The sequence below is a fragment of the Clytia hemisphaerica genome, unplaced genomic scaffold, assembly GCF_902728285.1.
Source record: "Clytia hemisphaerica strain Z4C2 unplaced genomic scaffold, Clytia hemisphaerica genome assembly, whole genome shotgun sequence".
Lineage (NCBI taxonomy): Eukaryota > Metazoa > Cnidaria > Hydrozoa > Leptothecata > Clytiidae > Clytia > Clytia hemisphaerica.
The window spans coordinates 381928-397059 of record NW_027104561.1 but is presented as its reverse complement, the minus strand read 5'-3'; the positions used below and the strand labels follow the sequence as shown (position 1 = coordinate 397059).

The window sequence follows — 15132 nt, the reverse complement described above, 5'->3', positions numbered from 1 at the left end:
GACCCGCTGGGACCCCAGCCCCACTGGAAAATATGGCAAAATTGTCGTCCCCGGTGGGAAAATACCGTGGAATTTCAGCCCACTGGGGAATAGACTTTCATTTCATCCCCATTCGAAATTCAATGTTTAAAAATTGCACTCCATAACCATCCCCACTGGATTTTTTTTACCTTGGAACAATAGAATTTCTATCCCCTTTGGAATTTCGATAGAAATTTTAATGCCCACTGAGGAAAAAAGTTCCACCGGAGCTGTGAGACAGAGGTGTTTTACTTAAATTCAATCCATCAACTGACCAAATAATATCACCATTCTCACTCATCAGCCTTACCATTTACCACGTTTGGCCCAGTCTTTCGGTTGCCAATGCAAACATTTAGGATCGATTCTTATTTTGCGTTTTTTCATACCTTTTGAGTGCGACTCAAGAATCTCCTTAGTTATACAGATCACATATTGTCCTTTATAATACTGCAATAAATTCAAATGTTGGAGTGTGGAGATCACATCTTCTTTTCGTATACTCGTCATCTCGCATATTTCACTGAAAAAAAAAAACAGATCAGAAATTATCAGTCATTATTTGTCGCATGTCCTTCCAGCCCTGGGTTAATTATTTCGACTATTTATATGACTTATGTTTTGTTTTTGCATCTGCGGATATAATAAAACCATCGATGATAAATCAGTTGAACGCGCGCATTGTATTAGACTAAACTAGCCGGTACCCGGCGTCGCACGCCGGTTTAGCTGTTTGCTGAACGCATTTAAAGTCCTTTGAGATGTTGGGAAGGTGGCTTAAACACGATGAAATCAAAATTAAAGGGAAGAATTCTCTTCAAAGTTTGACTCTATCCCTCCCGGGTGACGTATCTTTTAACCATATTTTGAAAAAGATTTTTGTGGCAAAAATAATCAGAAAACAGAAAGGGCGTCATTCCCAAATTACACCATACCGGCGACCAGCGACGTCCGAGACGGCTCTGCAATTGGATTTTTTTTCTCGCTTCGCTTGTGTTATATTTGCCGTAGTTCTTGATGTTTAGGAAAAATTTGATGTCAAGATAAGCGGAGTGAAATAATAGACATGACACGCGTTCTTCGAAAAGAGGCAGCCCGGGGGAGGGGCTACTTAGGCAAGAGAAGGGTATGGGTATGTGCCAGCCTTAAAGGTGCCTTTTTTGAAACATGGCAGTTTGAAAAATCGGAAAATCAAACTTCAGTCCCACTAAGAATTGGAAAAATAGGAAAATTTCAACTTTCTGCCCCCAGAAAGATAGAAATTTGGTCAAATTAGTTCCAAAAAGTGAATTAAAATTCACACAATTTCCCTTGTTTCTTCTCCTCTTTATTCTGCTAAGGGTCCGAGGGGCAGGGCCGAAAGTCAGCTCGCAACCATAGTCCCCCCGGAAGGCAGCTAGGACACGCAGACAAAAAAGCGCGATAGCGCAATTTTATGTTGTTTTTTATAAAATAACTTCGTCATAACTTCAGTAATTTTTCAAATTCAACAATGACTTAGATTTACAGCAAAACAATTATCGACATACATGTTTAAAGGTCCCTTTTTACGTTACGAAGAAAGAATTCTAGTTTTTACCGCCTTTTGAATGTACATGTTTTTTTTTATAAGCAAGTGTCTGCCACTACATCAGGCTCGCATTATGCTTAGCATTCTATTGTTCACAAACAATAGAGCCATTGTTTAGGTACCAAAAACTGAGCCTGCATATGCTTATAAACGTTATGCTTATAAAAGAAAAAACATGTATTTTGAATGTTGCTGTTCTAACAAACTTGTTATGTGATTCTTGTGTTTTATTTTATATTTGTTCTTTTCTTTAACATAACAGATTCTTTTTAAAAGATTTTCTTTTGTTTTGAAAAGAATTCGAATGTCTCAAATCAAATAAGGTCGTTAATTACTTTACATTCGAAAACATAAAACAAAAGAAAAGCAAGAAAAAAAAGAAAAAGTCTAATCTATCAATCAAAACAAAGTCTTTATAAAACGGCGCGAATCTGATTTAACACATTTGTGGAGCAAGAAGCAAAAGTCATCTTTTAAAAGAACAAAAACATTGCGTACGAAAACGAAAGTAGCACAGACAGAAAGAAAGACAAAACGACATACAGACTACCGCTATTAGCGAACTTAAGCAAAGTGGACGGGAATGTTCTAGAACACGGTTGTCATGACAACTCGCTTCCGCTCGCTGTTTTTCAAGGGGATTCCCTGAACATGTGCCGTCGCCGAGAAATCTGAAACATCAAAACAGCCAAATCGTGTACTCATCAAGACGTGAACTTCTGTGATTTTCCCATCATACAAATCTGTTAATATCCCCAAAATATGGCTACTAAAAGGTAAGTTTTATTAATTCTAGTTGCTTTAACTTATTGTCCATGCATAGATATGAACTTATTTTGTTTTTATATAAAAAAAACTGGTGGTTTTATACACAGAAATGTCAAATTTCTTTATACATATTTTTCTTTATCTACAAAGTTTACAAAGATTATAGATCTTGTAATAAAACTTGTATAAAATCTTTATAATGTATTAAAACTTTTTCAAAGCCTACGTAAAAAAGCAAATAAAATTAACTGATGTTTTAAGAGGAAATTTATAGAATTAATAGCATGTCAATTTGTGATTACAAATTTTTCCTGAGTTTGATAGGCTTTAAACACGTTCTAAACAAAGTCAATCCCTTTTACCTTTTTTAGTTCGCCCCTTGTTTGGAACGATGAAAGAGAAGTTCACTTATTACGAGAAGTGCTGGTCAGTCAGCCTCATCAATTCAAAGAGAAAACCAGAGAAAGAGGTGAAAAATGGCAGCAGATTTCTAACAATCTCAACAAGTCTGACCTTTTCCAAAACAAGCTTTCTGCTAGATCAGTACGAGAAAAAACAAATGGTCTTGTCTCACGATTTCGATCAACTCAACGAGCTGAGTTAGCAGCAACAGGAATAAATCCAGAACAATCCGAAACTGATGTTTTATTGGAAGAGATTTGCTTGCAAATTGATGAGTTTGCACGCCAAATTGCTGAAAACAACACAAAAGCCAAGGATGCAGAACGTGATAAAATTCAAGGTGAAGAAATAAGGAAAAAGGCAATGGAGACTCAATGCCAAACTATAAAACGAAAAACTGGTAACCAAGACGATGATGACGATGATAACAACAAGAAGAAAAAGTCTCGATCTTCTGGCAGCGACACCGTTAGTTTTCTGAGAGAAAAGGCCCATATCGAATCAAAATTTAAGGAGCAGGAATTAGATCTTCAGAAAAAAAGATTAGAACTTGATGCAGCCAAAATTCAAAGTGACCAAAACAATTTTAACAATATGTTATTGCTGATGAGCAATCAAATGGAACAGAACCAACAGCTAACCATGTCAATGCTCGAAAGGCTAAAAGGACCAAATTGAATACGATAAATTAACTTTTGGTTTTTATGGTATGGACTATTTATAAACTTATGTTTCGAAGAAGATGAACTATTCTTTTGGTTTTATGGACTATTTACAAACTTATGTTTCAAAGAAGATAAACTATTTTTTGGTTTTATGGGGCCTTTATGGACTATTTACAAACTTATGATCCTAGAAAAGTGAAAAATTCTTTAACCTTATGTACATATATATAGGAGTAAAAACATATTTTTATGAAGCATTTGTGGAGTTTTATTTAGATAATCTTTTGTTATTGAATACGCTGGTCGTATATTTTTGTTATATATTTATTTGTACATCTATGCAAATCTCTTTCAAAGTGTAGAAAATATTTTGGGCAACTGATACAAGACTGTCTAAAAGGATTACTTGTTTTCTTTGCAATCAATTTCATAAAGAAAAGGTTTGCTGAAATCATAAGAAATACCTATTGTTTATCCTAATAAAAAGTTCACAAGATTTCTAAATGTTGATTGGTGTCAAATCTTATTGTCTCTTTTTAATAATTCATGCAAAATAATCTTCAACCCTTGGAGGTGAAACATCAAAGTAATTTGAGGTAGTGTTTGGATACAAGCAACTTCTTGCATTATGCATTAAAGCACAAATAATATACATTTTGCCAATAGGACTGAGGCCAATTTTGAGATTTTTTTTAAAATCCATGAATTTAAAATAATTGATAATATCACCAAATACCCACTCAACGACAATTCTACAAGTACTCATTGATGTATTGAAAGTTTTTTGTGCATTATTTAATTGGGCTCCTCCAAATGGTGCTATCAAGTGGGCTCGAATAGGATAGGCTGGGTCACCATAAATGCAAAGGGGGTTTCCAGCTGGATCATTTGAAAAATTTTGCAAGTCTTGCAACAGACCAGAAGCATTCAATAAGGCACAATCATGTCTCCTTCCTTCCATTGGACCAAATAGATTAGCAATCAAACCATTAGGTGCCACCACACTTTGAAATTTTAAGGCATGAACTCTTTTGTGTCCATTATAAACAACCCTTTGGTGCTCTCCTGGCCTACAGATTGGTCGGACTGTTCCATCCACAAATCCCCAACAATTTTGAAGCGCTGCTCCTTTAGCATGAATAGCATCTGCATATTCTTGCAATTTTGCTGGTGCTAACCAAGGCTGGTTAAAATCGGAAAGTTTATCACCAAACTGACTGTAAATATGTTCAACTATGTAATTTGAAATCATGCTCAATTCAGGAACTGATCTACCAAAACATGAAATCATATCGCTATATCTGCATGGGTAAGCGAATCTCCTCAAAAAAATACAAAAAGCTTCTATTCCTGGACAAACTGATCTGTTTTTACATCGAATGATGTCAGGAATGTTCAAAATATTCTTCATCAAAATTACATCATTTCTGTACATTCGAAAGTCTGCCCAACACCCAGCTTCAGAAATTATCAGCAAATCAAAAGGATTGTACAACCAATATTGAAAATCAGGATTTTTGCTTATGTGAATATTGAAAAGAATTATGAATTCTTCATCAGAGATAAGATTTTCATCAAAAGCTAAAAGAAGCATCTCCCTTGTTTCTCGATAAGAAGCCATGTTTGTTTATGTTTTTTTTGGCGCGCGTTTATAATTATTTGCTTAACAAATTACATGGCCACTACGTCGACGTCGACGTCGACCTCCCTTAACCCCGTACTAGAACCTCCCGTCCACTTTGCTTAAGGTCGCTATTAATATATAGACTACAGTATTTAGAGGCCCAATTGTGGCACCTTAGTTGCCGGATAGCTCAGTCGGTAGAGCATTCGCCTAACAATCTAAGGGTTGTGGGTTCGATCCCCGGTCACCGCCAACTCAGCGGATGAGTAGCTTAGATTGGGTAATCTGATCTAGGGGGTAAGTTACTGGGAGCTGAGAGGAGGTGTGGCGCTCCACCTCAGCATTCAATCTCCCAGGTCAAGCGCAAATAGAAAAGGGGATATACTCACTCACTCCCGGCTCCACCGACAGCCACCAGATGAATATACTTACTTGCTTACTTGTGGCACTAGAAGGGGCCCGAACCCCCGCAAATCAGGATTCATAGCAATTTTGAAAACGAGTAAAACGCCTTTATGCATTATTTGCAAGGCTGTAATAGTAGAATGTCCAATAGGCTTGAAGGAATTTTTTCTTTCTGATAACCTACACAGAACTTAAATAATAGCTTTGTGCTATTATTTTTTACCGATGGCTCAAAGAAATACCTGTTTTTTGAACATTTTGCTTAAGGACATCAGTAGTTTATTAATACTTCGAGGATAGTATAATTTGAGTATGGATTAATACTTTTATATGGATGCTCCGAAAATACTTTTAGACTTTACAGATTAGTTTTCAAAACTAAGAAAAATCAAAGAAAGACTATTTAAGAAATTTAAGAAAACATGAGCTAAGACAAGGTATATGCTTTAATGAAAAGTTTCATAATTATAGAAATTAATGAACCTATTAATTTGAAAACGAATAAGGCAGGTAAAACTTCTTATAGATTTTTTAAGGGCTCTGACCATAGTTGGAAAATTGATTTTTGTATTTGAACATAAAAGTTATGTTTTAGGTTCTTTAACACTTTTAACAAAGAATTGCTTTTAAAAATTGCTTTTTAGATCAAACCCCTTAAGAGTAATTAAGTAAGAATTTAATTACAAAAATGACGTTATGAACTTTAAAAAGATGTTAATAGAATGTTATATTGCCCTCTTTTGCAAAAATGCTAAGTTTCAATGGCTAATTAACGTTTTTCTTTCGAATTTCTTTTAAATTGTCTGCAAAGAATTGAACTATTTGAAAGTTTTGATGTATCAAAAATTATAAGTGTTTTTCTATGAAATATTGGGATGAAAAATTGATGAAAAATTGGTCAAAAACCGGTATTTTCAAGATTTTGAGACAAAGAAGCTTTTACAAAACTTTTCCGAAAAACTAATCGATAAAAGATACACCATCTACCGCAAATTTTTTTTCAAAATGTTTTTTTTTCGCCGATACTAAGCTTTTCAAAGTTGAAATACTCTTCTTCGCAAAAGTCTTCATTTTCTTCTTCATTAAATTTTTTCATTGCAATTCTTAAATTTTAAGACTCACGGATAATTCGGCTAACAGAATACGTATAACATGCTACAGTTTTGTGGGCTACATCAAGTCGAACTTTATATTTTGTAAGTGGCAAATATTAAAAATTCACTATGGTCAGAGCCCTTATAAATGCAGCAATTTATAAAACATGAGAAAATAATTTTTAGAAATAAATAGAGTTAAGGCTATGCATTATTTAACCAATTGCAATTAAGGAAATTGATATTACGAGTAAGATGCTAGCCAGTCTGATAAATTCTGACATTTAGAACTCAATTCAATTCAATTCAAAGTAATTTATTCGCCTGCATATCATTAAAAATTTACATATTTTAAATTTGTATAAATTAGGGGAGGGAATGCAGGCCAGGAGTCCATCCAATATACCGTCTAATCAAATGGAATGAACACCTTTTCGCGTGAGCTGGTCATGTCGAATAACATTATGGGAGGTATTTTATTAAAACTATTTAAACTTTAACAATCAGAATAAAAACAATGTTTACATACCTAACCGTAAATAAACAATAACACATGAAAAAAGGAAAAAACAAGCAACATGCTGAATGGACCTACCTAATGATTAACATTAGATGAAAATAAGAAAAAAGTGACAATTATTGTACAAAAATTCAGAATGGAAAAATAAAGCTTGTGTGTTGAATAATGTAAAATGGTAAAAAGGAATTTCCCCAAATACGAAAATCACTTAAACCATTCAGGCCCAAAAAACCTTTTAAGCTGTTTTTGGCCCAAATTTGCCCAAAAAAATTTTCCTTAAAAATCTGGCTCCGTCACATTTTGGGCATTGCCATTTTGCATCATTGTGCAAAAAATCTGAAAGAAAATTATGAGAAAAGCTATATTTTCTTATTTGGTTAAAGGGAATTTCCCCAAAATACGAAAATCCGTCTTTTAAGGCGAATAAGAATTTTCCAGGAAAAACCACTTCAGCCATTCTTTACAGAATCTTGCCCTCCATCTTTGTACAAAAAATTAGAAAAAAGTAATGACAGGAATTTGCACAAAGTCCAAAAAACCCTATTTTTAGGTAGTTTTTGGCCCAAATTTGCCCAAATAAATTTTTTCTCAAAAATCGGGCTCCGTTACGTTCTGGGCATTGCCATTTTGCATCATTGTGCAAAAAATCAGAAAAACTAATGAGCCAATCTTGAGAAAAGCTACGATGGCCCAGAAGGCTCAAAACACGCACTTCTAGTTTTCACGCACTTCCAGTTCTTATAAAATTTGTGAACTAGAACTGTCTAGAGTCAATGGCCCAGAAGGCTCAAGTGACACTGCGCACTTCTGACTTTTTGTCACGGCGGGAAATTTCCAAACGAGCGGCCCGCGCAATGAATTTTTTTTTGGTCTTTAAAACAAATGTCGAGTTGCGCAAAACGAGTTAATACTTCCGAGTTGTTCATATCAAGAGTTACAGGTTAAAATTTCCGAGTTAAGTGCTAGTCAGCAAAACTTCCCCTCAGTGGCAAAAATCGGGGAATTTTTCGGGCTTAAATCGGGGAAGAAAAAAGTGACCAAATATCAATTTTGTCAAAACTAGAAGTGCGTGTTTTCGAGCCTTCTGCTGGGAACGCCAAAATAACTCGAGTCGAGAATCTACAGGAAGCAAAATAACTCGAAAATCTAAGAGAACGAAAATTGAATTTGAGTTAAAAAACGAGAAATAACTCGAAAATTCAAAGGGAGGAAAAATACTCGAGTTAAAATACCAGAAATAACTCGAAATTTCAAATTCAAGGAAAAAAACCGAGTTACGAAATTGAGAATGACTTCATAAGGTAGATATAAAATGACGTCAGTATTTATTTCCGAAAATAACGTCATAACTCGTTTTTTTCGTAACTCGGTTCTTTAACTCGGGATTTCCGATCCTCTTCGTTATATTATCATCAACTCATTTATTAAAACTCGGTATCTATTTTGCTGACCATTACGGATATCTTTCGAGAGGGACTTTTGCGTCTCTAAAATATTTTTAGAAGTGCGCAGTGTCGTCACAAAAAAAGTCGGAAGTGCGCAGTGTCTCGTGAGCCTTCTGGGCCATGACCCTAGACAGTTCTAGTTCACAAATTTTATAAGAACTGGAAGTGCGTGGTGAGCCTTAGGGGCCATCGTAAAAAGCTGGTAGCAGACGGACGAACGAACGAACGGACATAGGTTAATTTATAGAACCTCCACCGGGGTACCCGGAGGTAGGTCCAATAATAACAATAATACAAAAAAAAAATTAAGGGAAGTTTCGACCAGAAATGGCGACCACGACCAGCGACCACGACCGGCGACCAGATAAATTTGGGTTATCGAGTTTATCTGTTCTCTCCACCGTAGAGAATATTTAAATCAAGTCCTCAGAATACAAAAATGTGACCTTTGAAGTAACCAGTCATTTTCTTGACAAAGTGACACTATTTGACAAAAATATTGACAAAGTATAATGTTTGTAAGCTTTGTTAAACAGAATATTTTAATTATGCTAAAGGAGATGCCTTTAGTATGAATAGATTGAACTTGTAAGTAGGAAAAAATTGGGAAGGCCAGTTTTAGAGATATGAATCTAATCAATTATTCTATTGTCTTTATGCTGACAAAATGATTAATTTCGACCGAATTAACAATCTGATGATGAAATACAAAGCTTCTCAAAACATTTTCAAAAAAATTTGTGCTGATTTGTATTGTGATGCTGATAATACAAAAGGATAGAAATTGACACCATAATCAAGCTCCAAGAGCGTCGAAATAGTTGTTTTACGTATTTGGCACGTGGCTTACATTAGACGAGGCAGGGGTGAGCTTACTCTTCAATATTAAATAATATTCAAATGATTAGAGACACTCTACGTTGGAGAAAGAGAAAAAACTCGATAACCCAAATTTATCTGGTCGCTGGTCGTCAGTTCTGGTCGACGTTTAGAAACTCCCAAAATTATGACATCAACAATTGAAAGACCTGGAAAATATTGAATTGTCATTGTATGTGAATTTCAAGGTTTTGTAAAGATGAACTTTCATTTTCAAGGTATGCGAGAGGATTAGATGTGAAGGAAGTCTCTAATCTTCTTTTTTATTGTATATTCAGCTAATGGTCGAAGATCAGTCTTTGTATGTAATAATAATTAGTTCCAATTTAAAAGTGATTGATATTTTATGGATTTCAATCCAAAGTTGAGTGTTTTTGCCTTGGGGCGCTCTAAAAGTTTCAGGTAACTATTTCTTGTGTGATAAATGTGTGTCAGGGTTTTGTAGTTTAGCACGTTTGTAACGGCTTCAGGGGAAAGATTAGATAGAGTTTGATGTACAAGTTGAATATTGAATTTGATAACAGTATTTGGTAAAATTGGAATTTCTAGGTTTTGAAAAAGAGGGGAAGTCTCGGCATTAAAATCTGAAAAAGTTAGAATACGCAAACATCTTTTTTGTAATTTTCCTATTCGAGAGTTTTGAGTAAGGCCTTGTCCCCAGATAATTGTTGCGTAAGACATATGAGAGTGGAATATAGCACAGAATAAAGTTTTGAGAACTAGTTGTGGAACAAAGTGGCGTAGTTTGGACAAAATACCATTAGATCTTCTAAGCTTTGTGGATAAATGATCAAAGTAAAAATTCCAGGCTAGAAATTCATCTAGAATGAGACCAAGATATTTGACATGCTTTGTGAATTTTAAGACGTGTCCTTCAAGGTAAAGATTCATAGAGTAAGGTACAGATTTATGTTTGCTTCTGAACAAAATGACCCCTGTTTTCGCAGTGTTAAGAGAAATTTTATTCGCACGAAGCCAAGAAGAAAGTTTAACTAGATCAGAGTTCACTTTGGTTTCGAGTGAATTCAAATTTGAGTCGGACGAAAGAAGGCAGGTATCATCAGCAAAGAGGTTGGTTTCGCTATTCAATATAGCTTGAGGAAGGTCATTTATGTAAATTAGAAAGAGTAGTGGTCCTAATACAGAGCCCTGCAGAACTCCATGTTTAACAGTTCGTTTTGAAGAATCGTGTCCAGAAATTGACACATATTGTTTCCTATTAGTTAAGTAAGATCGAAACCAGAGATTTGCAATGCCTCGTATTCCATAATGCTGTAGTTTAGATAAGAAAGTTTCATGGTCAACAGTATTTGAAATTGATCAAACTATTTTTCACGCAGTTCCGGACGCAGATTGTGTTTTTCTAACCTTTTCTAACCTTGGCACACATTTTGACTGAATGATGGAATGGAATGAATGGCGATAACAGTTTATAGATATCTCTTATCAGACTTGCCGAAAGCGGGCTGCCGTCAAGTTACACAACATGCACACTCTCGCCACAACTTGCACAGCCATAACAAACAGATCAATCTGGTCTTCATTTAACATTGTTTTAAATTTTAAAAAACACTGCCAGTGCTTGGCTCTCAGGCTTGTTTTACATAATTTTAAATCAAGTTATCAAATGTTTCACATTTTGTACATTATTCAACATATTTAGTCTACTCTGTTTCAGTGCATCTCTTACATCTGTTAACCCACTTATTAAAGCTATCTAGCTAATCTCTATTGGCTGACCTTCCAGCCTCGGCTGGTTTATTTATTTTGAAATATACAAAAGTATTTAATATTTGAAATAAACGTGACTGAAGCCCATTGTAGTATTGTAGGATGCACTACATCAAGATATAAAAAGAAGAAAGACATTGAAAAATCTGATAAAAACTTTGACGAAAATATTCCTCCTGACCCTGATGAAAACACTGATGTTCCCATTGGAATCTTCAGGCTTCCATGCTCTAAACCCAGAGATGAAAAACACAAAAAGTGGAGAAATGACTTTTTGAAAGCCATAACGTCAACTAAAGAGGAAGACTCAACCTTCAAAAATATGATTGCAAAAGGAAATATTTGGGCATATGAGAGACATTTCAAAAAAGATGATTACACCACTCGTAAGTTATTACCGTCAATCCAGCCATCTTTCACACAAGGCATAAAACATTCACACACCCTTTTCATCAAGTTTTTTGGGGTTTGTGACTTCAAATCTAAAATTTAGTAACTCGTTTTAAGGTTTTTAGACAAAACAGAACAATAGTTTTGAGATAAGAATTCTTTAGACCAGAAAAATGTTGATTTTTGGGGGTGTGAATGTTATATGCCTTGTGCGAAAGATGGCTGGATTGACGGTATAATATACTATTGCCAAATTGTATGATTTTATAGAAAAATGAGTGATGAGAATACTTATTTGCTTTTTCAACTTCACTTTAGGCATTTAAGAGTGTCTCTCAAGCTTTTATTTATGATTGAGTCTTGTTGTTGGTTGTCCATAATTGGTATATATTTTAGGCGTTGGAGCCAAACTGACCAAAAAGACTCTTCGTCCAGGAGCAATTCCAACACTGTGCATGCCTAAAAAAAGTATCGAGACCCCTAAAACGTCCAGACCGTTGCCGAAAGAAAGATGGAATCAATGTTTTTGGAATCAAAGGAAAAGGACTGCTATTCAAACATCAACGTAGACTCAATGAATGAAGCCACTCTAGAGATGTTGCCTGAAAAAACCTTTGATCAGTGGCTGGAAAAGATGATTGACGAGAGTGTTGTATACAAGACAATCAACCTAGAGGTGTTGTGGTATAGTGGACATCAACCTTGATTTCTGTACAGGCGACCAAGGTTCGATTCCCACTCACAACGGTTCACTTGGCAAGTGAACAAACCTTCGCCCGGGTCAACCCATGCCATGTGAGGGGAATTGGGTAGTCAGTTCAAGGTGCTGACGGGATGCTTACTCAAAGCATCTATAGTTGCGAGAATGGGCTCCCAGAGCCTCCTGTAACTCAACCATAATAGAATAGAATAGAACCTTTTTGCAAGGGATCGATTTATTTACTTTTTCTCTGACACACTTCATTTAGTCAAGACAGTGCGTAATTGTCTTTATTCCTCCGGTGGTGACGAAAATTACACCCGTCAAATGTGGAAGTATGGAGATCATCTGATGTGGCAGCACATCAAAAAAATAAAAGATACGGAAAAGGAGATCAGATATCTTAACAAATTGACACTCGAACACATCAAACTCACTCCTTATTCAAAAATGCGGGTGAACCTTGCAGCCCAGGTACTCAGCTCATCAATGAGCTAAATCTTGAGAAAGGATTTTCCTGATTACAAGGAAACAGCCAGCCTTTGTGAATTTATGGACGGTTTTTTTGATTGCTGTATGAATGAAGGAAAATTTACGTTAAAACCCAATCTTCTGCCCTATCGTTACTCTGACGATTCAAGGTTTAAGTGGTTAATTGAACACTTCCTTGGGTTTTTTAAAAATTGGTAGGCATCAATTGAGAAAAGGCAGGGTGAATTCAGCCAAACGGAAAAGTCAAAAGTGTTCATTTCCTGGCAAAGCTATGAAGGACTAAAGCGAACATACTATTGAGTTATTTATGTCACAAGCTTTTTGCTAGAAAGTGGAGTAGAATATGTTCTCACAGAGAGATTTCGTCAGGACACTTTGGAGCAGTATTTTGGCAATCATCGTCAACATATGTTTGGTTACAATGCGAATGGATTACGAATTAAAAAAACCATTTCCTGCCATACTGGAAATAATGCAGGTCGCAAAGACGACAAACGCTCCTGGGAAGGAGTTTCTGATGAGTCTTTGAAACGAAGAAAGTGACTCTCGGATAAATCCACAATATTTTATCAAGCAAAAATAACTCTATGTCAAAAAATGTCAGTCCATACATTTTGATACGTATAACTCTCTTGAAGGAAAAAAAATGACTAAAATTAATGCTTTGTTGCAAAGATAGTTTTGAGTTGAATAATCTTATTATACTTTTCTAAAAAAATTGAAAACTTTTTACTCTAATTAGACATTTTTTAATGGTTTTTCTTAATTCAGAGCTTAATTCAGGATTTCATATCTTTCTTCTTTCTTTCACAGAGAATTTACATAATTTGATTCAAGCCAAAATTTTACTTTTGTAGTACTTTTTTAATAATATTTATTTTGCTTATTTTTTATATTTCAAGATCTCTCTATAGACCGATATCGATATTGCACACTTTTCAAAAGACGCATTATGCCGAAACTTGAGCCTCAATTTCTCAATTTTATTTTTAACTTGTTCCATACAAAAATACTTACGGGTTATTGGTGTGATTTTAGTGATTTTCCCTAGGAAAATGAAGGTTTTTGACACTTTTGGGAAAAAGTCATAAAATGGAAAATGACCCCCCCCATACAATTAAGCAAAGAAGAGTAGACATTTAATCATTGACTTCTTCTCAAGCTTTTTTATTTTGAGGCAAATTCTTTTCATTATATAATTATCATCATATTACATCGAACGTCATTATTGTGAAAAAAATTCCTCAAAAAAATCATTTTGTCAAAAGATATCAAACAAAGTTATAAGCTGATTGACGTCTAAAAACACTGTTTTCTGCTGTTTTTTGGGGTCAATCACTTATTAACTTTGTATTATAACTTTAAATTGAATAAATATTTTAATGAAATTTCTTCACAGTGATGATCTCCTAAGATCAAGGAATCTCTCCAGTGAAAATGAAAGTTATAACACTTTTCTACAAGATCTTCATTTTTTTCTTCTTCATTTTCATCTTCATTTTTATGATCTTTTTAAGGTTTTTTTTTATTTCAAATTGTTCCCCTCATATGAGGTGTAGAAAACACTTTTGCATTGAATTTGTCCACTTTCCATGCTCCAACCTGAATAAAAGGTAAAAAGTACTGTAAGTTTGGGTCGACTCCGATGGTTTGTCGAGAAAAGTGGTCAAAATGACAAATAAATGGAATTTTTATGCAAAAAACAAAACACAAAATATAAGATATACTTACTGGATGTTTTGCCATTATAAAAACAATTTTTCCATGAAGAAAAGTGGCCTAAACCAGTCAAAAAATCCAAGAACTTTAGCAGTAAGTTTGAAAAACCCATTTCTTGGTCGCCATCTTGATTCAGTGTTTTTCTCTACCTTTTCTCCGAAATCTGCTGCCTCACCACGTGATCAAAACATTACATCACAATATATCAAAAGAAAGCTTAGAATCTCTACTTTCCGTTTCTCTTTACTTCTACGGCTTGCAGAGAAGCCAATGGGAGAAATATAGCTTAGAAGATCACTATGTCAAAAAACGACTAAGAAAATAACAGGATTTCACCGGGGCAGGTTTTTGACTGAGAAAAGTCGCCGGGTTGGAAAATTTGAGGTAAATTTTCACCGGGGTACAGTTTTTTTTATATGAAAACCAGTAAAATCTTTTCATGCTATGACTACTATTGTTATTTTAAGCCTCAAATTGTTCTAATGCTTTTTATACTCCCTGTTTGTAATACTAAACCTCAATTTGGCTAAGATCGCCCCGGTCAAAAAAGGGAAATGCTTATCGCCCTGTACTGAAAAATTGAAAAATTAAACCCGGATGTTTATTGGAGTTATTGTTTTATCAACCTATTTCAATGCTTCCAGTGAGTCTACATTCTAAATACAAGGTCAATCTGAAGAGTAGTTCAAGATTTATGGCTAGTTTTC

At 34.9% G+C, this 15132-nt stretch overlaps 3 protein-coding genes across 3 annotated transcripts in view; 1 reads left to right on the top strand and 2 right to left on the bottom strand.

Annotated features, from left to right (window-relative positions):
- Positions 1-318: 318 nt before the first annotated feature.
- LOC136823231 (histone acetyltransferase KAT5-like) overlaps positions 319-15132 on the bottom strand; it is a 33727-nt gene continuing 18913 nt past the window's right edge. Inside the window, exon 10 of the mRNA XM_067079411.1 lies at positions 319-544. Coding sequence (XP_066935512.1) covers positions 328-544 — 217 coding nt within the window. The 3' untranslated portion in view covers positions 319-327. The remainder of the gene's footprint in view (positions 545-15132) is intronic.
- Positions 2256-3618, top strand: LOC136823287 (uncharacterized). The gene is made up of 2 exons (XM_067079468.1): positions 2256-2367; positions 2731-3618. The coding sequence occupies exons 1-2, from the start codon at positions 2354-2356 to the stop codon at positions 3437-3439; spliced, it is 723 nt and encodes a 240-aa protein (XP_066935569.1). The 5' UTR covers positions 2256-2353; the 3' UTR covers positions 3440-3618.
- LOC136823224 (uncharacterized) lies at positions 3971-4736 on the bottom strand. The gene has a single exon (XM_067079405.1). It carries the CDS (start codon positions 4715-4717, stop codon positions 3971-3973), a length of 747 nt encoding a protein of 248 aa, XP_066935506.1. The 5' UTR covers positions 4718-4736.